At 41.4% G+C, this 26,304-nt stretch overlaps 1 protein-coding gene across 1 annotated transcript in view; it reads left to right on the top strand.

Annotated features, from left to right (window-relative positions):
• Positions 1-510: 510 nt before the first annotated feature.
• EMILIN2 (elastin microfibril interfacer 2) overlaps positions 511-26,304 on the top strand; it is a 38,567-nt gene continuing 12,773 nt past the window's right edge. Inside the window, exons 1-5 of the mRNA XM_042798188.1 lie at positions 511-735; positions 890-1,012; positions 14,913-15,088; positions 17,910-19,844; positions 25,892-26,224. Of these exons, the coding sequence (XP_042654122.1) occupies positions 611-735; positions 890-1,012; positions 14,913-15,088; positions 17,910-19,844; positions 25,892-26,224 (2,692 nt within the window). The 5' untranslated portion in view covers positions 511-610. The remainder of the gene's footprint in view (positions 736-889; positions 1,013-14,912; positions 15,089-17,909; positions 19,845-25,891; positions 26,225-26,304) is intronic.

Consider the following 26,304-nt stretch of genomic DNA (forward strand, 5'->3'; position numbering starts at 1 on the left):
AAGGTGGCAGCGTCGAGCGGGACCACGGGGCTGCCACACGCACCACTGGTGTGACAGGCTCCACTCAAAGGCAAACCCAGTGCCCCACTCGCCCGTGGTTCGGGGGCTGCCCTCTGCCCCAGGACCCCGGGTCGGGCATGGCCCCCCGCCTGCCCTGCTTTTCCCCAAGGGGCCCGACCCTTTCCGCCCTGTCAGCTTTCCAGTGGGAAAAACCGGCTCGGGGGCAGCCGCCGGCCGGTTCGGGCAGGGGACTGGGAAGTGGGGCTGCGCCCCTAGTGCCCCGGCCATGGGGGGGGGGGGGGCGGCGGCCGCCCCTCCGCCTGCGCGCAGCCCCGCTCCTCCGGCCGGGGGGGGGGAAGAGCGGGGCGGGGGGCCGGGAGGGAGCGGGGCCGGGGCCGGCCGGGCGGGGGTGGAGGGGAGCGGCGCCTCGGCCGGAGGGGGGTGCGGAGCCGCCGTGGAGGGCGGAAACGGGGTGGGGGGGGATTTGCGTCAGTGAGGGAGCTGGGAGCGGGCGGGACGGACGGACGGACGGAGGGACAGACGGACGGAGAGAGCCCGCGGAGAGGCACCGGCCGCTCCCGCTTGCCCGCCGCCGCTGCCCCTCGCCCCCATGGAGCTGTGCCCGGGCTCCGCGGCGCCCTCGGGCTGGGCGCTGCCGCTCCTCCTCGCCCTGGGCGCCGGGCTCAGCCACGCCACCCCGCACCTGCGGTACACCCGGCCGGGCTCCCGCAGCAAGTGAGTACCGCCCGCCCCGGAGGGGGCCGCGGGAGCCGCTGCCGGCGGCGGGGCGAGCCGGGGCAGCCCGGGGTGCCGGGGCGGTGGGTGGGCCCCCGCATGCCGCTGCCCGTCCCTGACGGCCGTTGTCTTCCCCCCCCCCCCCCCCCCGCAGGAACTGGTGCGCCTACATCGTGAACAGGAACGTGAGCTGCTCGGTGCTGGACGGGACGGAGAGCTACGTCCAGGCCCAGTACAAGTGCGCCTGGAACCAGTTCCCCTGCCAGCCCACCCCCGTGTAAGTAGCCGAGGAGGGAAAGCGGCTTGGCCACCCACTGCCGAGGAGAAGCGGTCGCTGCAGCTGCGCTCGGGCCCTTCCCAGCACCCCAAAAAAAAGCGTGTGGCAAGTGCAGGAGGGGGCGCACCGCCGTTCTGCTCCCCGGCGCGCCCCGAACAAAGCGCTCTCTCTCTTATTGCAAACATAAGGCTGCCGAAGCTAATTAAAGCCAGATTGAGCGCGTTGTTGGTCCCTACAGCCCGTCCGCTGCGCTCAGCTGAAAGGGGGCCGCGCTGGCTCGCCTCGCCTCGCCTCGCCTCTCCGCGCAGCGCGGTGGGGCTCGCAAGGCGGGCGGTGGGCACGCAGGCCGCTTTCGGCGGGCGGTGGGAGCGCCAGCGCCTGCTGGGGGCACACCTACGCACCCAGGTACAGATTTGCCCGGCTACGGCGGCGCTCAGAAGCGGTTTTATAGTTGCTCTGTGTTGCTGGGTCAGTGCGTAACAGCGAGGGAGAGCCAGGAACGTGAGCCAGAACATTTGCAATCTGTGTATCCCTGTCAGTTGTCCAGCAAGGAGAGCAGCCAGTGCGGAGGTTTTTTTTTTTTTTTTTTTGCAGGGGGTAATTCAGAGTTATTTGTTTGAGTTGAAGCTTCATGCTGTTGAGTGTGACCGCGTGGTGGTCTGTAGTGTGACCACCTGCGGCGCGGTGTGCTGTCTCGAGGCTGTGTGAGCCCACAGGTACAGCTGGAGTCAGGGAACAGCTGGATCTCACTTACCTCCTGGCTAATATCAGACAAATCCCCTTTCCTCAGTTCCCCACTCGAAAAGCGGTGATATTTGCACACTTCTCTGTGAAAGCTGTAGGTGATGAGCACTGTGAAACCATTTCATCTCCCCCAGAAGTCAGTGGAAGGACATCCATAGATTTTCATGGGATTAGGTTCAGAGTTGGGCTGAGGTGATGATGAGGATTCTTTTACAACAAAGAATAACTAGTTTGTAGTTTGACATGAAACAGGATGAGGCTGATGCTGCTAGGTCCTAGGTGCTACTAAAATAAGACTGCAAACATCAATGATGCTGCTGCCCTGGGGTCTGTGACAGTAGGTGTTGGGCACTTGGCATTCAAGTGCACTGTTTTCTGTTTGTTTGGATTGTTATTTTTGTTAAAAAAAAAAACAACTTTACTCTATTGAATATATAAACACTGGAATCTGAGGGAAATAACAAAGACAGCAGACAGCTGAGTAACACCGTCTTGTGTAATTTCCCTTGTTCCTCTTTGGAGTGTCAAACTGGCCATTTTGGACTTCTGACTGAGTTTATGGGCTGTGTAATGGGGTGTGCCCTCTGTTGTGTGGAGTCTTAATGTGGGAGCTACAGAGGAGTGAGGAGGGGTTGAAACTGAGCTCTTTGAACACATACATCACCAAGCATTAAGATAAGGAATTTCAGGGGTAGTAAATGAGGATTTCCTTGAACTATCTGCTAGTAGGTAATGAAGAAAGTGCAAAGGCATTGCTTCTAGCTCAGGAAATTCCTGAACCAAGAACTGCTTGAGCGGGTGAGATCTTTGACAGGAATCAGAAGGGGAAGCCCAGCTTCAGCAGGGGGGGGCTGGACTGGGTGACCTCCAGAAGTCCCATCCCTTCCAAATTACTCTGTGGTTCTGTGAAATGGCATTGTCTGTCCTTGTGCTTCTAAACATCTGGAGTTGGCTGCTGTCAGAACGAGAATATGGGACTAAACAGACGTTTGGTCTCGCCTGCTATGGCCGATCTCATGGGATTTTTTTGTTCTTTTGAGAATGGAATTACATACTTATCATAACCTTTTGTTTCTTCAATTTGACTTTCTTTGGTGAACATCACTGTTACTTTCTTCGTAACTGTAATGGCAACTGCAAAATAATTCCTTATTCTTGACACAAAATATTTTAGGTACTTATTACAGCATCAGCTGATTAACACTGAAAGCAGCTGGAATATCAAAAACTTGAAATTTTATTGTGTTCAAAACTCTCTGTTTATAGGCTGTGACTTTTATTGCTCTGTCTGTTGCTGGTATACACATTCTCTTAGTGGTAGAGTAAGAAAGGAAGTAACCCAATGCATTTGAAATATACAGTTCAGTCCTGCAAAATCCGGCAAACCCCTAACTTTATTCCTGTGAAAAGTATTGTTTAATTCCATAGAAGTAGTGGTCTGAATAACAAAATGTGTTTATAAAAGTTTCTTAGCTAATGTTGACAAAAATAGGACAGGAAAGGGCTATAAAAGCAACAAAGAAATGACTGTGAGGACTTCTCTGAAATTATTCTATTTTTTCCATTATACTCTTACATAGAGAGGTCAAAAATGAACTAAATGGCAGATATTCATTGCAATAAACTACAGTCCCTGTATAGTTTCTTCCTGATACCCATGGTTCATCTAAGAGCTCATTCTGCTGCAGACAGTGGGGACAGTGAGATCTAAATCAAACAGAGTTTGTTAACTGTATCATAGATGTGTGGGTTTTATTAGTACTTCAGTACTATTAGGGATTTTTTTATTGGTCAGTGGATTTACTGTTGATTTAAATTAGTTTAAGACTAGTTTAAAGAGCCTTTCCAGTGTTTAGGTACAGTCTAGGTTATGCATAACAATTACTTAAATTAAAAAGCTCACTTTATTTTATATGGGAGTGTTTAATTGCCTTATACATACAGTGTACTCCTGAATTCCACGTTCTTCACATACAAGAGAGTGTGTATTGCAGCTGTGGATTATAGTTAGCACTGATTTTTGTTGATTTTTTTTTTTTTTAATTTTTTTTAGAAATAAAATCATATGCGTGCATGAATCTTTTTTTATCTACCATTCAGGTACATTAAAATATCTGTTACCTGAAAAAAACCACCGCTGTTGGAACAACTGCACTTCTAGGAGTGTTAACTGTAATTTCAGTTTGGCTTCAGGGTTTATTTCCTGAAATGTTTGTTGAAATTCAGGAAATTATTACACTTCACTGTTCAACTGTTTTATAGGTATTTAAGCTTGATAGTGCACTTCCGCACTGAAAAGTAAGTGAATGCTTTGGCTGATTACGGTGTCAAGGATAAATGTGAGTTGAAGTGTGGCTGCTTAAGAGATAGAAAGAGAGGGAGTATAAAGAAAAAGCAGAAGGGCCCTTTGAAGTATGTTCCCTTTGAAGTATGGGGGGCTCCCGATTTATTTTTCTTAAAACTGTGACTAGCAAAGGAGAGGGGAACTTTGTTATTAATGGGTCATTAGACTGAAGGATACTTATACAAAAATATTAGTGTTTTTACCCACTAAAAAGAACTTGTATGTTTTGAAATTTAATATTGCTTCATAATTAACTGACCCTTCCCCACTTCTTTTGTTGTGAATTTCCTTTCCTGGCTTTCTTATGAGTGATTTAGTAACTTAATTAGCATTATTAGCAATTTGTAGCTAATAGTCTTGTCTGATTTTAAAGAAAAATGTATTGCCCTTCTGGCTAGATCCTACACACTCTTCAGGGTTGTGGTTTCTCTTGGACATCCTCTGGTCAATGTAGCCACTTCAGGGTAGGATGTTGTTATATAAGTTGTTTGTTTTGCCTCTTATGCTGTAGAGTATGTTGGGACACCTGGCTGTAACACAGGTGCTCCAGTTTATGGCCCAGCATTTTTGGGCAAAGCCACTTTCACTAGTAAGGTTTTAGTTTTAAAGTTTGAAGTGAATTGAAGCAGTTGAAGCAGAGGGATGTTTTCTGGCTTTCCATCTTTGCTACAGAACCGGCAAATGGGACTTCCCTGTATGAGGTAGTAAATCAAACAGGAAAAAATTTAGATTGGGAAGAACCTCTGGAGGTCATGTAACCCTCTGAAACCCCCAGCTAACAGCAGAGCCAGCTTCAAAGTTCGATCAAGTTGCCCAGGATGTTTTATCATCATGGGTAATGTTCAATCAAGTAGAAGAAAGGATATTTTATCAGATCCCCTAATTCAAGTACCAGCCCCCATTGACACTGCTCATGTGAGTAAAGATATTTGTGTAATCAAGTGTGTAACGAGTCAGGTCCTTAGCTTGTGGAGAGTGGATTTCATGATTAAGTGTAGGCGTCTCATCTTAACACTAATGTTAAACGTGTAATGAGCAAATCCGTTATTTCACTAGGTTGCGCATACTTAGAAAATGGTCAGGAAAATGATGAATGAATCAATAGCTAAATTAGCAAGCTGCTTCAAATCTCTCATTGAGCAATACTTTCCAACTTCTTCTCATTTCATACTTCTGAATGACTGTAAATAAGCCCACTGCCAATCTAATAATGGTTTTAATCATTGCCAAGAGGAAGATTTAAGGCAAAAGATTGAAATAACTTTAGAGACTGTTACTGCTAGTTTTCTGTAATCATAAATATCAGGATATATGACTATACTTATGAGTAACACACAGCTTTTAATAAGCAGTATTCAATTTTTATTAATAAAATAATATTGAGTAAAAGTGGAAATTTTATTACTCAAAAACAGCATATCAGACTTCCAGTTCATTTGAATTACTTAATCAATTTACCATTTTCTGGCAACCCCAAACAACCTGGGTGGAGCTTGTCAGCCCCAGTCTAGGAACATGTAGGAAATCCACACGTAGTTTTCAGCCCTTCAACAGTCGCAATGTGGTTTTCTCTGAGACTGTTCAGTCTCCGAGAAATTAAGCATACAGGCCAGCGTCAGCATGCTCAGCACCAGGCAGGGTCAAACCTAAGATATACATGTCAGCGCAGATCGAAGCCCATGTTTGCCAGTGGCTTCTAGCAATGCATATCTCATAAGAAAAACTTCCAGGATGCACAAAACCTTGAAGGGGAAGTGAGAGCTCTTTAATGTTTCCCCTCCAAATATCTAGAAAGGTCTTTAGGACTTTTTTTTTTTCCTAGTTAGTGTATTTTGTATGAAGCAGAATTTCTTTGTACAGGCTCCAGCTAGCTGACTGCATAGGGAGGTTAGCCTAAGGGGTTGTGCATTGAAAATATTAAGGAAACTTAAAAAACTTCAGAACGTACTTTAGTTTCCTGGAGTGTTTGTTTGAAAATCTTTGAGCGCCTGCTGGGTGTGGTAAACTTTCCTGGCTGTCTCCCTGAGCTTGAAATTGTGCATCTCTGCATCCACGCACTGAACACAACAGAGTGTTTCTTTTTCTGGGAACTGGACAGGGAACTTTAATTTCACACATCGTTCGAGTTTGTTGCAATAATTCAAAAAAAATCACAAACTGCTCCTCGGTTCACATTAATGTAAATAATTAGAGTTTTTGTGCTTTTCTGGTTTGAGAAATGTGTGACCTGGAGGTCTGGGGTCTTTTCTGTTAAGCACCAAACTGTTGCCAAAACAACAAATTGTTAATTTTAGGGAGCTGCTGACCTGTTTAAGGCAGCCTATTTTGTCATAGATCACCCAAATAACCAAGGAACATTCTGCACCATTAGAAAGTGAGCAGTGCCAGTTTTACATCTTGCGAATTATTACTCCCATCTGACTTCTTTTTTGCATTCACATCTCATCTTTCCTCTCCCCTCTGGTTTACTTTTGACTTTGTCTTGAAAAGTATCAGATCTCAAAACAATGCTGCATTTTATTCTGAAAGTTGGTGTCCCAGCTAATCCGACAGGTTAGGTCTTGCATTCATGAAAGTATTGGTTATCTATTCTATCTGTGTATGTTTCCAAATAATCTGTCAGCAGTAGCTCTTTCTTGGAATGATTCTAGAAATAAGCTTGTTTCATGGGCAGAGAAGCAGAAGAGATCCTACTGGAGCTCAGTTTCTCAGGCAGTGTTATCAGGAGCAGTGCTCTGCATCCTCACTTGCCCTTTCCACTGGTGTAAGGTGGGAAACTTGGTCCCTGCTGCTGGAAGAGGCAGGTGAGGATGTTGTTACCACGTAACCTTTTGCAAAGTTGCTACTGTTCCATCACACTTAGACTAAATCATAGTGCTGCTCTACAAAATTTTTCTGAAATCCTTCTGAAAGGACTGTAGTTTCAGGGTTCTCCTATCCCATTTTATTTAGTGGATTTTTAGTAGCTTACTGTTGGTCTGTCAGTATGTGGTTTACTGGCGTAGATTTATCTTGCGACAGAATGGAAGAAAGCAACCATGTAAGATGATTCAAGATTGTAAATCCCAAGAGTGAAGCTCTGCTTTGAGCCTTGCCACAGACTGTGGCTGTAAGTTACTTAAATGCACCCTGTGTCCTGGTTTCTTGGCTATTAAGAAGAGGACGCCTACCTTGCTTTCAGGAGTGGTAACTAATGAACATTAAGAATACTAAAATTTTAAACCTGAAACTGATTTTTTTTTGGCATTTCCTACTGGATTTCAATGCTCAGCTTTTTAAAAATAAAATCCTTGTCAGCTGAGAGTTAGATGTGTGTGTGAATGGATATATACATACAACAACTAGAAGTAACTAAGAAGAAACATTTCTCTCCCAAGGGAGAAAATTGTATTTTGAATCTCAGTTTTTTGGATAGAAGAATTCTAACTGACATGAATGGCATCAAAATTCACTGCATAAGTAATGAACAATGGCACTTCTGGAGGTTTTGAATGGATCTACAAATGAAACCTGTGATGGTGTCTGAGAATAGTTGGGCATTTTTTGTCTTCTACCAGATCTTGTAATCTTCTGCTTCTCTTTTTGGAGGGAAAAAAAAAAAAAAAAAGTGAACTTCGTAGTAAAATTCAGCCAGATTCTCTCAGATGTTCAGCATTAAAGAGAACCATGTGAGAGGGACCAGGCTGTAGTGAGCTGATTTGGACACTGTGATTCTCTGCTCCTTCCCTGGCACCAACAGATGAGGGGCTGGTGTTCTTTAGGGGTAGAGGAAAGCAACTTTTCTCTCTCCATCCTCAGAGTTGATATGCTAGGGATGTAGTGGGAAGGCAGAATACAAGTCACCTGTGCCAGGTCTCTGCCCCCTAGCAATTTCTTCCAGACAGACGACAATCTCCGCTCCCATCATGCTTTCCAGGTGGTGTGAAGGCACAGAATAAACAATAAACACTGGAAAAAGTACTTAGTCTCTAATTCTCATTCATATTTTATGACACATTTAGTAAAATTACAGTGCTTTTGTAGTCTGGTATTAAAACACTCTTTGCAGTGACCTGGATGGGTGATTTCTTGGCTGAGTACACAACAGGCAGCTGCATTCCCGCAGATGCACAGTGCTTTGACTTGTTCTCTCACTTTCCTTTGGTTTCAGTCCCTGCTAATGCTCTCAGCCAGTAGCACTTTTTTATTCAGGATTTAGCTCAGAATAGATCTGTTGCAAATCTTGGCCATGCAATACATTAATGCAGACTTTATTAAAAGCACCCTTACATGCCTGAACAAGAGCAGAGAAGCTGAGCCTCCTTGGTAATGTTGCACTAGTGGAGGTCATAATAACTTTATGTATTCCACAGGAGTGCCTCAAAATTGTGTTTTTCCCAGTGCAAACAATTTTGAAACACTCTCTGTTTGCTTTTGATAATGTATGTTAGGGCCTGATTATATTATATAAAGACCTGACCATGGCCTTTTGGGAACTTCATTTGGGATGCCTGTGACTGGGCCAGGCACTGGGCTAGTGGGTAAAGTCAGTGGCATTTTTTTGAAGAAAAAGTAATTCCCTAGACCCCAGCACTTGCAAACACATGTACTGACCTTCTTTATATAAATTTTGGAAAGCAAAAATGCTGGCTAGAGGAAGAGTAGCAGTGAAAAGATGAGACTTCCTTAAGTCCATCTGTAAGAAGCAGCTTAGTGTCTCTGATGCCAGATCAAAAAAACTATTTTGAGGGTTCACTAGGATTCTTTTTAAGTGGATTTTTGCTGCAACTTATAATTGGGATTTATTACCAATTCTATGACTTGCTTCTGCTGAACACCTAGACTTCTGTAGGCTAATTTATTCCTGTCAAAACATCTTTTCACCACTTGCTATAAACGCCTTAGGATAAACTCTTAGTAAAGACATATTTTTCTCAAATTAAGCTCATCTGGGGGCTGGAACACAAACTAGCTGCCAATGCTGCCATGTAGTAGCAAGGTTACAAAATAAGAATGTCCAGAGGTGCGATTTGACTCACCCTAACTTTGGTTGTCTACCGGTCAGAGGGATGAACGTTAACATGGGAGCTTAGACACCTGCAGTAGTGGTGACTGAATGGCTTCAGGACAAGATGCAGCCCTGTTTTGACTCTGCTGGCTGTATCGACTATATTTTTGTTGGCCCTAATGGAAATACAGCTAGTGCCTGTCCATACCTACGTATCAGGCACCTGAAATTCAGGTGTGCTGAAACTCACTGTTACAGACAATCGCTAAAAGTCTCCATGATTTCATTGGAACTAGGATTGCTGCCACCATTTGTAGGGGTTGCAATTAGGTCTGCATTCTTGGGAAACAGAAAACCTGGGATCAGCTGGTTCTAGTCTAGTAACTGTGTAGTATAAATGGCCAACTTATGTATATTTTCAGCGCAAGCCTTTGCAGCTTACAAAATAAAAAATACCTGGTCAAAATATGATGGCATTTAATTATATCTTCTAGGTTAGTATTTTTGGGGGGTGTCTATGTGCTACTTCAGCACTCCCATTGAAATATATTGGAGATTTGGATGACTGGGACATGCAAGAGCAGTCCATATAATTTACAAATAATGGATCTACACTCATTAAAAGCACTAAATAATGAAGATTTGTTATCTTCTATTCAATAAGACTGTGATTTGCAGGCTGCTGAAATTATGGGACCTGTTCCAACGACTACAGAATTTTGGACAAACCTTAAAGTTTTGTGCTCAGAATAAACATTTTATATGCTGCTTATGTAGAAACATATGCTGATTCTGCATTCCCTTCCACACAGTAAGGATGTGGTGGCACTTATCTCGTTGCATTTCCCAAAAGGTTGAATGTTAATATCTAGTTACAGAACTGAGCCATATGTTTTCCCACCAGTTTCATCCAAATGTTTCTGATTTGTTTTATCGCTATTAGGTGACATTCCAAATATCAGTGCTAACTGCTTCCTTCTGTGGTTTAGCACCCTGAGAAAATTGTAGCTTGTTCCCTAGTCAAAATGTCTAGCATTTGCAGCAGACATATTTTTAATTAAGCACTTTCCTAAGAAAATACTTTTCTCTCAAAGAGAAGGAATTTTTGAATGCTATTGCCACACTGTATGACTATTTCAGCTATGAAATACTTAGGCATTAAAAGTGGAGATTTTCATTAGCATTCTGAATGTGTTTTCTCATTTGATCTGCATATTGAATTCATGCTGAAGGTAATACTTATTGGTAGTTAAAAGCCTGTTGTGGAAAGACTCCTAAAAACCAGCTGTTCTGATTTTCTCTGTTGTGAGGAAAGATTAGAGACTGTAGAAGTCACCCTTTCTTTATTCATGCTTTCTGAAATAATTATTTAATTTGTAGTATTTAGCTCAATACACCACAGGGATATATAACCATCATCTTGGGCTGGAAGTCCACAAGAGGATGGGATGACTAGGCACAATAAATGCTTGTGTATTGTATGTAACTTTTAACCACATAAGATTTTTTTTTTTTTAAATACCTTTGAGACACTTGTAAAAATAACTGTGTTTATTTACGCTTACTTGAATAGTCACCCAGAGGAAGATTTAATGTTTTACTATTTTAAAATTACATTCCAGCATATGCAGCCATTAAAGTGGAACGTCAGTTCTTTAAGAGACTTGACGAAACTTTTGAGAACACTTTTGACCAAATCGCCTCACTAGGTAACTGTGTAAAGATTCACACCTACAAGATAATTGGGCCTGTTCTGTTCTAACCGTGTAACTCTACCCAGCTGCACAGAGAAGCAACATTTTGTCTCTCTAGCTACTGAGTCCATTTGTATGTTTTGTATGTTTGTGTTTGTATGTTATGTGTTGGCTGTGACTGTGAGTAAGCAAATGGATTCAGAATACCACAGATGTAAACAAAGACATGTCTGATTTCTGTATTCTAGTAGCTCGCAGACCTATATCATTAAAATATGTAGAATCACAAATTATTCTCAGGATGTGATCCCTAGCAGAAAGTTATGGTTTGTTTTGTTAGAACTGTAACCAAGAATATAACTCTGTTCAGTGCTGTTACAACTGTTACATCCTGGCAAAATCCTGGAAGTCTCCAACTCCTTCACTGAAATCCACTGAGTGAGCGGAGTTCTGGCTTTAAAAAACGTGTTGTATGATTGCGAATCTCCCTGGGGCTGGATGTAGGCTGGTGACTGTCATTTATCAGTGCATCTGGGGTGGTGCTGGCACAGTGACACCATTCCTTGCTTGGGCAACTTCCACAACTGTGTATGAAGCCTACCATCGGTAGAGAAGCTGTATCAATGAAGCTGTGATTTTTAAGAAACTTTAATGTGACTGGATTCAAATTAGAAAAGTGCTAGGGTAAGTTCCTGTTTCCCAGCCTTAAGTGACTAGCCTTGCTGGAGGAAATGGGACTAGCTGTGTGATTCATTCAGCTGGACTGGCAGTACAGAGGAGCAATAGTTCTTGGTAAGTAAATCCCAATTTAATTTTTGAGCCATCCATGAGTCTAGCTGTCTTGTTACCATAGTTCAAGATGTAAAATATGAAAGCTGTTCTACATCCAGATTTTGAAGCATTTTGATTCTAGCTTATTTTTGGTCTAGGAAAATTGTGGTTTAGGATTCAGGTTGGTCTGTATTTGATGTGCCATAGCTGAAATCAAAACAGATCCAGTTTGTGTATTCACTTGAGCTCTCAGACTTGCAGGAGTTTGTAAGGGATAGACTGCTATGACATTTTAAAAGTTGTAGGTACACATTGTTAATATTTTATAGTTTAGAATGGGAGGATTCTTCTGCATTTCAAGTAATTTTTGTATTAAGTCATATTAAAACTTTATATGTCTATTAGGATCATGAAACAATTAAATAAAAAAGAGTGAAAATGTCAAACGTGCTTATTTTTTATGTTTAAGATGGAGTATGGAAAAGTTTTATAATTTGTCCGTATGAAAAATACTAAGCTTGATTTATTTTAGTTTGTTTATATTATTCTTTTGTATTTGGTTATGTCTTATGATTTGAGTGTTGAAGTCATATGAAGGTGTCTGCATCGATGAACATGACTACAGAGAAGGTATGCAAAGAGAAACTTGTCAGAAATATGATAGGTATGGCAGAAGTGATACAAGGAAAATTAGAGCAAAGTAGTGCACAATTTGCATAAAAATAGTTCTTATTCCTTTTATATAATTTGTTTCAGCTATATTATTAATATTTTGTTAGGAAAAAATAGAGAAGTGAATGGTGTTTGAAGAGTCAAAATACTGTAATTTTCAGGAAGGAGTTTGGCCCGGAGAAAGTATAGAGAGGAACACACACAAAATTTGGAGCAGTTAAGTGTTTTATGGAAATCAGAGAAAAGTATGTACAACCGTTTCCAGCATGTGAAAATTGATCTGGAAGTTCAAAGTTTGCATTTCAGTAATGTGGTGGTTGTGAGAGAGGTTGTAATGACTCTCAAAACCACTTCAAAACACTAAAGCATCTAGCTAAATCCTGTCACTCCTCTGACTCTGGCAGCTAGTTGGAAGGAAAGGAATGAAACCCAAATTACCTACATGAGATGTGGTTTAATACTTTAGATAAGGGAGAAGGAAAAGGAAGTTCCTGGGTGGCCGGGATGTTTTCCTTCCCAGTGATGCCCTCTACATTGCACTCCTCTATTTAATTTTTAAAGCACTTGACCTTGGGGATGTCTGTACTTTACATTTGTAAACAGGATTCAGCAGATGTTTCAGTGAAAATTGTAAAAGAAATTACGAGCTGCAGTGTAGTCTACAGCTGTTTCATATATGGTGTTGCAAAGGTAAAAAAAGGTTGAAAACCCACTCTGAGTTTACATGCTGCAAGTCAGAATGTGAAAAGCTGACAACCACAGCAAACCACTGCAGTTATGAGCAGCTAATAGAGTTACAGCCTCGCCTGCCTCTGCATGCCTTTGAAGATTCACGGGGGAAGGGAATCCAGAGAGGCTTATTAGAATAAACTAACTACTCTTTGGCCCCCAAAATAGGCCCCCATTGTCTCTAGTCAAAGTAACTTTTTCCCCTTAAATGAGAAGTCATAGATAAAGTAATAATGTGAAAGAACAGAATATTTCCCAAGTGCAAAAATTAGGATATATTGTGGCAGAACTGGGAAAGATATGGTTGGAAAAGAAACAAATTAATAATTAGTAGTTAACGTTTTAGACCCTTTGCCCCAAGTTTGCTAAGTGGTTTACCAAAAAGGGACAGCAGATGGTTATCAGATGTGGGACGTTATATTAAAATTATGTCTTTGAAGGTGAAAGATGCTGAATAAAAAAATACAGAATTATTTCAACAATTATTTGCACTCATGGCAAGAGAAGCTTTGAAAAGTAACAGTTAAACTCTTACTTCTATGACTTTCAATAGAAACTGTTTCAGTGTAAGATTTAACACTTCCTATTTGGTAGCTGATTACTGACTATTTTTAAACGATAAGGAATTTTGCATCTTTTTTTTGTGTGTGTGTGATATCATGGCTGCTTCTGGTGCCTATGCTGTACTGTGTTCTCTCTGTCCCAAAACACACTCTCTGTGAGCCCAGCCAGGCCGTGAGTGAAATCTGTTGCAGAGCTCCTGTTGAGACCTTCACTGCTGTCCTATGTTTACTCTGCTGGTATTTACTACTTTAGGGACACTTTGGCTGTGAAGTGAGCCTGTCATTCATTAATGGATACAAAGTGTTGTTCTAATTTGATATAATCTTAAGAAAAAAAGGTCTGAAAATGCCATAGGGAGGTTAGTAGTATGATACTAGTTTTGTTCAGAGAAAGGAATTCATGTGAGAAATTGGGGTAACTTTTGTTTCTATGTGTTCCAAGTATACCAATTTATAAAGCTCAGGTGGCAAACCTCTGTTTTACTTATTTTCCTCATTTCTCAACCTGAAATGAGCTGCAGCTTAAATTGATTTAGTTTTTATAAAATATTACAGCCTCTGCTTATGATCTGGTGGGATGCTGCAGTGTCTGCCTGCAGTTGAACATGCGGTACGTGTACTGAAGGAAAATTACAGAAGCCTGTGGTTAAAGAAAATTGCACAACCAGAATCAGTTTGCCATTTATTAACTTTTGAGTGATTAATCGGGGAAACTTAAGGTTGTATGTACATAACATGTGCATAGGTTTGTCTGCAAGACCCTCTTCAACTTAACTAACGAAGCAGGAAAGAGTTAATTCCTTTCATTGGTTGTGGCCTTTCATCTGATTCCTTCTTTCATGTCCTTATCTGACTTATGCTTTCAACATTTTGTCCTTCCCTGGAATATCCCTCCTAGCTTTGACTGCTCCATACATACGAATTCCGAGGAATGGTTTAAGTGGAGACTCTGGAAAGACAAGTAGGACAAAGCAGACAGAAACATTTTTTGATGTCCAGAAGAGTTGCTGCCAGAGCAGCCCTGTGGGTGGGTTTGCAATGAAAAGCAGTTAGAGGAAGAATGTTTTGAATTTATAGAGTAATACATTGGTGGTCACTGTTAACTCTCAGCAGTGTCTAATGAGTTGCATCTTCAGTTCCCAAATGTTATCTCTCTGCTCATCCATGAAGGCCCCTTTTCTATGGCCTTATTTGCTGTCCTTGACATGACTGTGTTGAGTGCCGCTAACTTTAAATCCGAGACTGAAACTTTTGTTCATTCGATGTTTGAAGGAGAAAATTAATCATAGATGAAAGTAATTGATTTTCATTTTAAAAAACTCTGTGTTTTAATTTTAGCTTTAATCTAAAGAGCAGATAGGTTACAAATCATTTAAGATGCTTTCCATTTTGGCAGATACCGAACGAGTTTCAGACCTCGGTACACAGTTGCATATAAGACAGTAACAGAACTGGAGTGGAGATGTTGTCCCGGGTACAAAGGAGAAGATTGCAGAGAAGGCCCAGCAGAAAAGCCAAACACTGCTCGTCGTCCCACACCACCAGTAAAAGCTGTTGTGAAGAAAGGCTTGGGTAACTTTTTGTTTGAATTTTGGTATGCATGATCATGTCTGGTTTCTTCTTTTGTCTTTTAAGTTCAAGAACCATTATGGTTTCTGTTAAACTCAACTACTGGCAGGTACAAAAACCGTATGGAAGACACTGCATGGTGGGAAAATAATAGCCAGGCAGTGACAGTCTTGATACAGAAAACTTTCTGAAGAATAGTGGAGGGGTGGATCTAGAACACTAGCTGTAAATGCTAGCTGGCTACTCATACTTCAGGAGAATCATTGTATTATGGTTGGGTTTTTTGTAAGAATTTACAGGGGATTTTTTGTCATTTCTTCAATGTTCAGCAAAAAAAAAAAAAAAAAAATCCGAGGGGAATTATTATTAAAACAAAAAAGAACAGGTACTAATTATAATGATATATAATGCTCCCTAGCAGTTTCACAGTGTTTTTTTTTGTTCAAGGGCTTGTGCTGATTTTACAGATTCATGTTAGATTACTTGCCTCAATACTAAGGAGTAAGGGAATGATAAGCCTTGATTTCTGAAAAAAATACCTTAAAGAATGAATGATGTTTGTTTGTATAAGATACTCTCTTCTGAAAGGGCAAGAAGGAATGCTGTTACTGCAGTATTACGCCTTTTCTGCATTAACAAAAAATGATAAACATGTTTCCTTCTTAAGGGCTTTTCCCAATGTCATTGGTCATTAGTGTCATGTATAGCGCTCAGTCAGATTTCCACTTGTGTTTCTTGTGTAGTGGAATGGATTGGGACTGAATACATGGTTTCAAACCAGTCCTATAGATTATATATCTACTTTAAAAATAAGCTTTTAAAATACTTTGTTAGCCCACCTAAAATATTATTTCCAAAAGATGATATAAACCACAGTGATATCTTCCAGTAACTTGCACTCTGCTTATGTCTAGAGATTTTCTTTCTACTCTGACCCTAAAAGAATTGTAATTCACTTCAGAAATAGTCCAGTGTGTGTGTAATAGCTACATTCTGTGTGTCTTTATTATTGTCTGTATGTTTTTATTATTAAAGGAATCAGCCACCCTGACAGTCCTGAAGAGTACATTTGTGACTTCTTACCTTCTTTGTAATGTTTTTATGCTGAAATCCAGTTTAAAACTAAGAAAAATTCCAACTGCATGTCCTTCAGACCCCATCTCATGTTGCTCTCCACTGTATATCTAGCATGCATAGCTTGACACCAGTGCTAAAAATTTTTTGTCTGAAGATTTAACTGTTAACACCACTTGTCATCTGAAAGAGTTACTCTAATGCTAACAATTTATGTGTCTATTTTCTGTCATATTTATTGAAGTATATTTTCTTCTTTGCTTCTGTTTCTTAACTTCATTTACTTTTTATTATGTCTGCAATAGTGTGCCTTGACTGTGCAAAGGTCTTTGGATTATGCATTGCATAAAAGGTATCATGCAAAATCCCAATTAGGGCTATACATGATGTCTTTATAGAGTGTACCCCTCTGTGCATAATGGTAAAGATATATGGGAGTATGCAAATAAATATGGTCCTGTGGATCTACATATTAAAGTGGTATTAAATGTTTGTTAAACCAAAACAATTGGTGGTCCAGCTGCAGGTTTGATTAATGCTAGGTGATTATTTGGGATCACACTCAATATTTTGACTTAATAGTGCCCTGTTGCTGAGAATCCCAGAAAATAGGACTAGAGGGCTCTTAAGGGGTCTGTTTATTCATCCCCTGAGCTAGGATCAGCTTTGTCTGTCCAGCCTCCAGTGGTGGAAATTCTGCTGCTCAGTGAACAATGCCTTCTGTCATTTCACTTTCTGTACAGCTGTCAGGCCTCACCCTCACTCACTCTAGTTGAAGCCTATTCTTCTTGTTCTGTCCCAACAGTAGCAGATACGGAAAACAGTTTATTCCTCACCAGTTTGCAGATGTCTCTCAGAATATCACTCTTCATCCTCCTCTCCTCCAGCCTAAATAACAAATTGCTTTGACTTTTCCTGCAGTTTGTAGTTTCTTGACTTCTGATAATATTTCTTTCTTTCTTATGGATTTTCTACAATTGTTACACGTTTTGATTGAAATTGAGCATCCAGGATTGTACGTGGCACTGCAAATGAGGTGCTGCCAGTGAGAAACGGATTGGAAGGATGGTTTCAGATTCATTAATAGATTTGTTCTAGGTAAAACGTAGATTGCAGCTGGAAGTCTGCTTTTACTTTTTTTCATTCAGTGAGGATAGTGCTGGTGTTATTTTAATCTAACAATTTTCGATATGTAAAGCTTATGCTTTTATACACATTTTTATTGCCTACTTAAACGTGTAAAATAATTAGGTATTTTTGAAGCAAATATGACAACTGAAGTATCTTGCAGAACCCCATCCCGTATATGCATTTGGATCCCAGTTCAGCAAAATACTGGAGCACAAACCCACTTCAGGCACATAAATTATTGTCACTAAAGTTTTCAGTGGGAATTCAGGAGCAGCAGCTCCCACATTATTGCTATAGGAGATGCAGTGGCTCTAAGGTGATTGTGTTGTGATGTGTATGGATCTATAGTGGTCTGTTATATATGTTATAGGTTAGATTCATTGCTAATTTATTTATTGCAATTGTATTTTGGCAGGAGTTGGTCAATGTGCTAAAACTTTTAGTTTTTAGTGTTTTAATAACATTTTAATGATAAGCTACAGAAAACAAGACTAGAAAAGGGAGCAAGCATTATGCATTTTAAATCATATTTGGATTTGAAAAAACGGTTAAATTATGTGATTAAAACAGATACCGCTGGGAATATTTACATCCAGACTTTGTTATTTCTATGAAACAGATGCAGAACCAACAGAAGTGCCAGAACCTCCACCATATGAGAAGAAAATGCAGTTTCTTGAGGATGAATTGTTTAGACTTACACGAGCAGTGCTTGAACTTCAGTCCTCAGTGGCAGGTGTGAATGAAAACCTAAAGTTGACTGTCCAAGAAGATGCTAGTAAGATGTTGGTCACTTGGCTGAACAACCTTTATGACCGCCCAGAGCCTGATAGCGCGGTTGGTGGTGAAACAGACACTATTCATCTGCCTGGACTCCTCAGCAATAAAGATCAAAAAGACCCTTTTATTGATTTTGAAATGGAAGATATAAAATCTGAGCTAGCTGAGGTCAAAGAAGCCTTGAAGATGAGGAATGACAAGCTGGAGGAACTGAATGGAAAAGTAAAAGGCTATGAAGGACAATTAAAACAACTGCAGGAGGCAGCACAAGGACCTACAATAACAATGCCCAGTGACAATATATATCAGGAGTATATAGACTCAAAATTTGAGTCCCTCAGACAGGAAATACTGGAAGGATTTGAGAATAAAATGGCAGATTTGAAGAACTCCTGTGAATACAGACTACAGGATATCCAGCAGTACTGTGATGACAATGAAAATAACTGTTTAGGAATAATTGATGTTATAAGAGGAAAACAGAATGACTTGAGGAAAGAAATAAATACTCTCCTAACTCAGATTCCATCAAACAAGTCCAGTTGTTGCAAGGAGGGTGAGAGAAATGACTTTGACCAACAGATAAAAGATTTAGATAAGAAGATTGACAGAGTTGCAGAAGCACACAGGATCTTGAATGTCAGAATAGATAACGAAATCACTCGATTGTCAACTCCAGATCTAGAAGACATGCTTGGTGAGAGGCTGGAGGAGCTAGATGCGAGGATGAATGTTACGGAACGAAATGCTGAAGAACATTGCTTTTACGTTGAGGAAACCCTCCGCGGTGCTATAGCTGCTGAGGTGGATGAATTGAGAGACTTGTTTGACCAAAAGCTGCGGGCACTAGAAGATAGGCTCGGTGGCACTATTTTAGAGATTGCTAATACCACAGACCCAGATGGAATGTTTATTAATCCTGGACCTGTCTTTCCCAGTGACGCAGGATTTGCAAATGAGCAGTTTACAGCAGAGATTAATTTCCTGAAGAACAAACTACTGTCACTCGAACACCTCTGTGGGCAGAAATGTCAGTCAGCACCACAAGGTACAGAGGACCTTCAGAAAGAGCTAGAAAATTGTAACAACAAATACAATAACTTGCTTTTGAAAACAGAGCATAACTCTGTTCTCCTGCAGTCTCTAAATAGCTCTCTTAATGAGAAACTCAGCTTAGCTAAGGGTAACCAGCGTGACATCCAGAAAATGCAGAGGGACGTACGTGTATTCCGGTATAGTCTAAATGTCATGGATAAAGATATGAAAAATCTTCAAGATGGCTTGAGTAGCTGCAAGGAACAGCTTCTAGGTGTCAATACTACCTGCAGAAAAACACAACGAGGTGTCTTCAGAAAAATTGATCAAATGCAGAGGACATTTGCAAATCAAACTGCTCATCCCGGTGATAATTGCTGTGGTGAAGTGAAAGAGAGACTAGAACACTTGAATGACCATATCCTGAATGATCTTAGCAAGTGCAAAGAAAAGACCCAGGGTATCCGGGAGGGTGTTTCAGATGTTGAAAGCAGAGTCTCACGTGTTGAAAAAGTTTGCGGCAAGCTGGACTCTGTCTCAGGCAGCTTGCAGAAGATAAAAGAAGGTCTGAATAAGCACGTGAGCAGCTTATGGAACTGCATCCGTGAAATAAATGGAACTATAGCATCTCATTCCACTGATATTTCTGGCCTCAAAAATTCTGTTCAACATTTTTATAGTCAGGTCTCCAAAATCACCACAGACATTGAGGGCATGCTGAAATCTCAGTCTGACACAAGTAAGTATTTTTACTTTTTTTAATGCTTTTTTGATTTGATTTTCAACTGGCTTTCTATTCTGAATTATTTATAAATGAACTAAACAAGGGAGAAAAAATGTAATATTACACAATTTTGACTTTGTTTTTAGTGACTATAATTTTGGCTTTTTGCTCTAGAACGCCGTAGGGGACTTTGAGTGCTTTTACAAGTATTCTTAAAAAAAAAAAAAAAAGCATCTTACATGCTTTCATGTTTACTTTGAGCCAGAATAAAGAGTGGGAAAACTAGTATTTTGGGGTAGTGAATTTAAAGTGAGGTTTTAAGTAGTGTGAGTATTATTTCAGTTCATTTGATTTGATTTTTTTATTTAGTTTTATTTTGTTGTGTGAGATTATTCTTGATTCCTTGGGGGAAATTGAAAAGTAAATGGAGAAAACTGGAGTGAAAGGAATTCAAATTTATGATAAGAAAGATTCCCTGCAAGTCTTGTTCTTAGCATGAGTTAATGATTATAATTCAGCACCGACTGAGTTAGGACTTTTGCAAACAAGCTCTGGCATATCTTGGTGTGGCAGTATAAGACTTCTGCTTCTTGGCTCTCCCAGAAGTTTGCATTCCCACAATGTGGTCGGCAAGTTGGCAGTAGGTGCACACCACAGCTGGCAGTGTTTTTACACCTCAGCCACTTCTGTTAGTAGCCCAACACGTTTGCTCAAATCTACCTCCACAGGTGGTTTAAAGTTTGCATTGCAGTGGCTGAGAAGCAGAGGCACGTTCCCTTTGGCTCAAACCACTGTGAAATGGTAACCTCAACGTGTGGATGAACCTTGCCATGAGGGTGTAGAGACCTTGCCAAACGTCACTCAGTTCCCTCTGCAGTTCTTGCTCTGAATTTCAGCAATGAGTTGTTTTTCTGAGAGAATCAGAGTTTACAGAAGGAAGCGGAGTTCCTGTTAGCTTGACACAAAAGCATAGGAATTGGAGACTGTTTTGAAACTGCACTCTTCAGTTTGTTGATGCTTCTGGTTTTAATTCTGTGCACGTATGAGATAAGTAAGGGGCAAATTTCTGTGACTGGCCTTAAACCAGAAGAAGAGGTGCCGAGGGAAGAGCCTGTGGGCTGTTGCAGCTGATGGTGGCGGGGGGAGATCAGATGCAGGACCGTGAGTGCTCTTGCTTGAATGAACAAGTCGTGCTTCATGAAGGGTCTGAAAGTAATTTCTTTAGGGAAGAATATCCTTCTCACTCCGAAGCAGAGACTTGAAAGCCTGTGATAGATTTGTTTCTTTTGAGTGTTTAGTTGTTTAAAACCAAATGTATTGCAGTACTTGACACAAAAATCCTTCTGAACTGAGAAGCCCTTGTGTGAAATTAAAAAAAAGTACATTTCTCTTCCTTTAAAGGAAGAAATGAAGGGGAATGGAGGGTGTCCATAATTCTCAGATAATTATTTTGGTGAATTCTTGACTTAAATTCAACGGGGTTAGGACCTTCACCCCTAGATGTTGCAGAAGCAGACCCAGTCCCTGTTAAAATGCAGTATGATGTATCTATGTAATCCCGTTTCTCATCCATCTTGCCCAAAATAAATTTGCACTAGGGACCAACATTGGAGAAGGGTCCAAGATACACACAGTAATCTTCTGCTGTTTAAAGCAGGTGTTCGAGCAGTCTCATGGGTTGTATTTATCAGCCCCTATTACAATGCTGTAAAGCATTAAAAAAAGCCTCAGCGTGCCTGGGTTTCCATATAAAATAATGCCGTTTCAGGGCAGAGCTCTCTATCCACCATTGGGTGTTAAGAGCCCATGGAAGGATGCTGCTGCTGGATTTGGGGTGCAGGCATTCTGAGCATCCCTCACTGCTCTAGGGTGCCTCTGGCCTCTGAGGGATTCGTGAAGCACATGCTTCACTCCCCAGATGTTTCTAATTACAGTAACACTGTCTGGCACAGCAAGCCAAGTAAGTTTTGATGGCTGGAGTTGCAGAAAGATTTTGGCAAAAGAGCTTTTTTTGGAAGTAGTTTGGAAACCCTGTTAGGTGACTTGGGGTATGGCTTTAACTATTTTTATATCTGTGATCTGAAGCATCATTTCCAATACCGATGTTATTTGAAAGGAAGACTGTCAGTCCTGGCCATAGATCGGTGTAGAATTTCTTACATGCTATTTGCCAGTGTATCGTAGCATTAAAATGATGTCATTTAACTTTGGAAGGGCTGAAACAGAAACAAATTGTTACTAGTAACAGTTGTTGGGGGTAGTAAGGCAAGGATATGTTGCAAGAAATACAGTATAAAATCTTATCAAGCAGTGTAAGTACAGTGCACTGTAAAGCTGAGCAAAATCAAATTACTCTGATTTTTAGGAATATGACTGTGTTTTCTTTCCAATTTTTTATTAAGGGATTTCAAGAGCCTCAATCCAAACTAACAAGCCAAGTTAGTGGATGACTGTACATCAGATATGGACCCAGAGGCCAGAAAAGTATTTAATTTGTTATAATTTCTGGTGAAGGTAGTGCAGCATCCTGCCGTGCACAAGGCAGTGGTGGCGGCCGGCAGTGGTCTGCCCTAAGTGCAGAGGGGACCACACACAACGTGGTCACCGAAGTAATGTAACCCAGCAGCTCTTCATCCACATTAAATGGTGACCACCCCCAGCTTCCACATCTTGCAGGATAAGTTGTTCTCACTGCACTGTGTGCCTCTCTGTGGGTACGTTTGCTCTTCAAATGGCATGAAACTGAAAGCCATGTTAAAGTTAATGGTCTCTTTAACTTACTCTGCCTATTCATATAGATTCATGAAGTTTCCAGGAATCAAGAATTGTGGTCTTGCAGCCAGATATCGTGCTGGGAGTGCAGTTTGCTTTGGTTACGGTTACTTGACCTGAACTGCAATTCCTCTGGTAATTGTTTCTGTAGCAGGATTTGAAAGCAGTCTCAAAATATTGTCTGGTGCAGTTATGGTCTGAGAAAGCAAATATATGCTCTGCATTACAGCATCAATAAAGGGTGTAATGCGAATAGTCATGTAGTTGATTCCTCTAGGCTCCCTGTGAGCTTGTGCAAAATGGTACTTTGTAACTTAATTGTCAAATCTCTTTCATATCTATATGAAAATTCAAGTCAGGTCTTTTTGGCTTCTTGTGAGTGCAGTCACAGATTCCTTTACTTGCCAGTTTGTTTTACATATTTTGTTTCTGTGTGTTTTGGGGGCTGAAGAGAGAATGGTTGGGTCAGAATGACACTGGAAGCAGGCACACCTTGAAGATCCACTTGCCTCATGCATCTCTGCTCATCTTCCTTCCCAGCAAATCATTCGCTGCCTGGCTGGACAAACTGAATAAAATAAAATATTTTTAGGAGGGGGAAGGGAACAAAAGCATTCTTATTTTCAGCCAAGGAGGGAAAGCTTTCCTTCTGTTTCAGTTGCAGATGGGCATCTCAGAGCAGAAGCTGTTGTGTGACACGGTGTCTGAGCTGTCACACCAGTGATGACAACCAGAGCAGCAAGGATGCCAGTGCTGAGGACAGTGTTAACTGTTCTCAGCAGTGTAATGACCTCAGCTCTGCTCTTTGTCTTCTCAGATAGATGGGAAGATGATGGGGAAGATTTCTGTTTTGTCCGCTGTTCAGCAAGGCTTAAGCAGGTCCAGCTAGAGTCAACCCAGCCTTCATCGGGGGTTCATTTTCTCATTGCCTTGTGAACTGAAAGCATGTGTTACGGAATGCAGTGTCGAGATAGAGTGGCTCCAGCCTTATCATCTTTATCTAGTGATTTAGTGGTAGTTTGTCTTGCTATGATGCATCTCAGTAGAAGAGGCTAAAAAGGTTTGCAAAGGTAGCAAACCAGCTCCATCTCAACCCATGTATATCTGATTGCTGGCACTTTAAGTTGAGCTTTCGGCAGCTAATTTTGGATTTATCTTTGTGGAGATGTTCTTAGTAATTCTGAATATTGCAGTATTGATGTTGCATGCAGGGAAGCAGTTTGCACAGGATATGGGATTTGAGCTGTTGTTTGTTATTTAAAGGCTTAGAAAAAGAAGCAGATAAATGTATTCCTTTTCCCTGTGTCAGCCCAAGTCGTTGTCTTAATAAAGCTCAGATTAACTAACTAGAGAAATGACAAGTATGTGCATCCCAAGATATTTTGTCAATTGGTGTTTTGAATGAGTTTAATCTGAAGATCTTAGTTGAACATCTAAATCTATGCCACTGTGGACAGACGATGTCTGACTAAGTTAACAACTCTGTTGAACAATTCACTTTGAGACTTTAAGCCTTTTGGGGAAAATTTGTATGAGATTTTTTAATCCTGGAATTTTTATGAAGATGATTTTAGTCTGTATAAAGTGAACATTTCACTCATTAGTCCTTTGCCTTTTGTGTAGAGTTACCGAGTGAGCTTCAGCCCAGCTTTGTGGTGCATTGCTTGTTTCAATTCTCATGACAGTTAAAAGTCAGCCAGCAAAGCTTAGGAAGACTTTTTTCTCACATGCGTATCTAGCAAATGAATGCAGGTGGTGCAGGACTATGACTTCAGACAGCCTCTCAGTACTCTGGAAGGCTTACGTGAACTTTTTATGAGACTGAAAAAAAGAAACGAGATTCACAAGGGTAAAGTGCAGGTGTCAAGTAGTCACGAAATGACACATGGGTTGCCAGTGACACTGCCTGGACCCCAGCGGTGCGTCAGGGACAATACCTGCATGACTTGGTTTTAAGCTTTTGCCCAAAAGTGCAGCCTGAGTCCCTCCTGGGGGGTCCCCATCTGTGCAGCAGAGCCAGGGGAAGCCTTGCACCACGTCTGCTTCTAGGCACAGCCGTTCGGTTTGGCCCTAGCTACTGATGAATTTACACAGGCTGATTTTGGGCTGTGATGAATTAAGGTGCTTCCTTTTGACCACTCAGAGCACTGGTCTCCACTGTGGACCATGGCATCTCTGGTGTGACAAGTTGCGTAGGATAAATTTGCAAGGGGATGTTTGTCCATTTCCCCAGAAACTCACTTCCATCCCTGCACCTAAAACCATGCTCTAGTCTCAAAATGCAACCAAAATAACCAATGCTAATGTTTATTTTAGAATGAAATTCTAATTGTTCTGTGTAAAAGCTGTCATTGCACCTGCTGAAATCTACACATTTTTAAGTTTCTGTTCTTAATATAGATGTAATTTAACTTCATTCCTGGGAGCACACTGCATTCTTAAATGTCATCTGGGGCTTAATTTTTATGAATAAGCTGTGGTTCCTATAAAGGGCTTAGAACTGGACCAGATACACAAATATAACCATCAGCACCGTTCAACCCTGATGTCATATGTGTTGGCTGCCCTACTGGAAAAGTCTTTTAATGGTATCTCTTCTCTTCAAACAATAAAGGCCTTTCTGGTAGATTATATCCTAAGGTTCTGCCTTCATTGTCAGAAAATATTAGTAATGAGAGTACTTGGAATTTTAAGTTCATTTCTTTTCAAAGTAGGGGAAAAAAATCTGGAAGTCGGTGTTCATATGCTCAGGTTTTTTTGCTGTGGATACTTTTCTTTATGGTAGTGCTAAAGGGTCAGCCTTGTGCTAGGTGATGTGTGAGTACAGAGTCGAAAGTCGGAGTGATGGGCAGGAGGGGTTCCGGAGAACTGCAGTGAAGGTAGAGAGAGACCACGCAATGGAGATGAAGACACTGGTGGGAGTAGGTGTGATACACAGCCCTCTTGGTGCAGAAAGTCAAAGCTGGTCTGGAGGGTGAATGTTCACGGGTTACTTTACTGCTTCTTGTCCTGTCTCAGCTGTCTTCTTTCCTTTCCCTGTGTCACAGGCTGGGAAAGAGGGGAATCTGTAGTACTGCGAGAGTGGAATGGAGTTTTGGCAGTGCAGTCTTGGGTCTGAGAGAAAAGGTGACCTCAAATTGAGTCCTGTTTTGTTTTAAAGTTGGGGTTTTTGTGTTTGGGTTTTTGGTTTCATTTTTTTTTTTTTTTTTATTTTTTCAAAAATACTGAATTTTATATACTACTTTCGGTGAGTAATCCTGTATCTTTCCTCTTCTTTCAACATTTCAAAGGGCGTTCAGAAGTACCACAGCAGCCGTTGCCACCAAGACCACCTCTGCAGCCCCAACCTGGCATATCCCTGCTGCCATCACGGCCGAGGATACAACCGCCGCGACAGAGGACCCCCCTCCAGCCACCACAGCCGAGACCAATTCCGCGCCCAGCGCTGCCGGGGTCAGGAGTCTTGCCACTTCTGCCTGGAACAACCGGGATCATCCTGGAGACTGGAGAGGCCGGGCCTCCTGGCACTGTTTTAATGTCGGGAAGAGGTCGGCTTAGGAGCGTGGATGGTCAGGCTGGGCAAAGTACCATGCCCATTGCTGAAGGGTATGCTGGAGCACCAGGTGAGAGAACCAAACTGCTTAGGGCTGGCAGAGATCTGTTGCACTTTACCAGCCACCTTCAGCCTTTTGTGAGTGCCCAT

This window comes from Tyto alba, unplaced genomic scaffold (assembly GCF_018691265.1).
Source record: "Tyto alba isolate M040663 unplaced genomic scaffold, T.alba_DEE_v4.0 Super-Scaffold_27, whole genome shotgun sequence".
Classification (NCBI taxonomy): domain Eukaryota; kingdom Metazoa; phylum Chordata; class Aves; order Strigiformes; family Tytonidae; genus Tyto; species Tyto alba.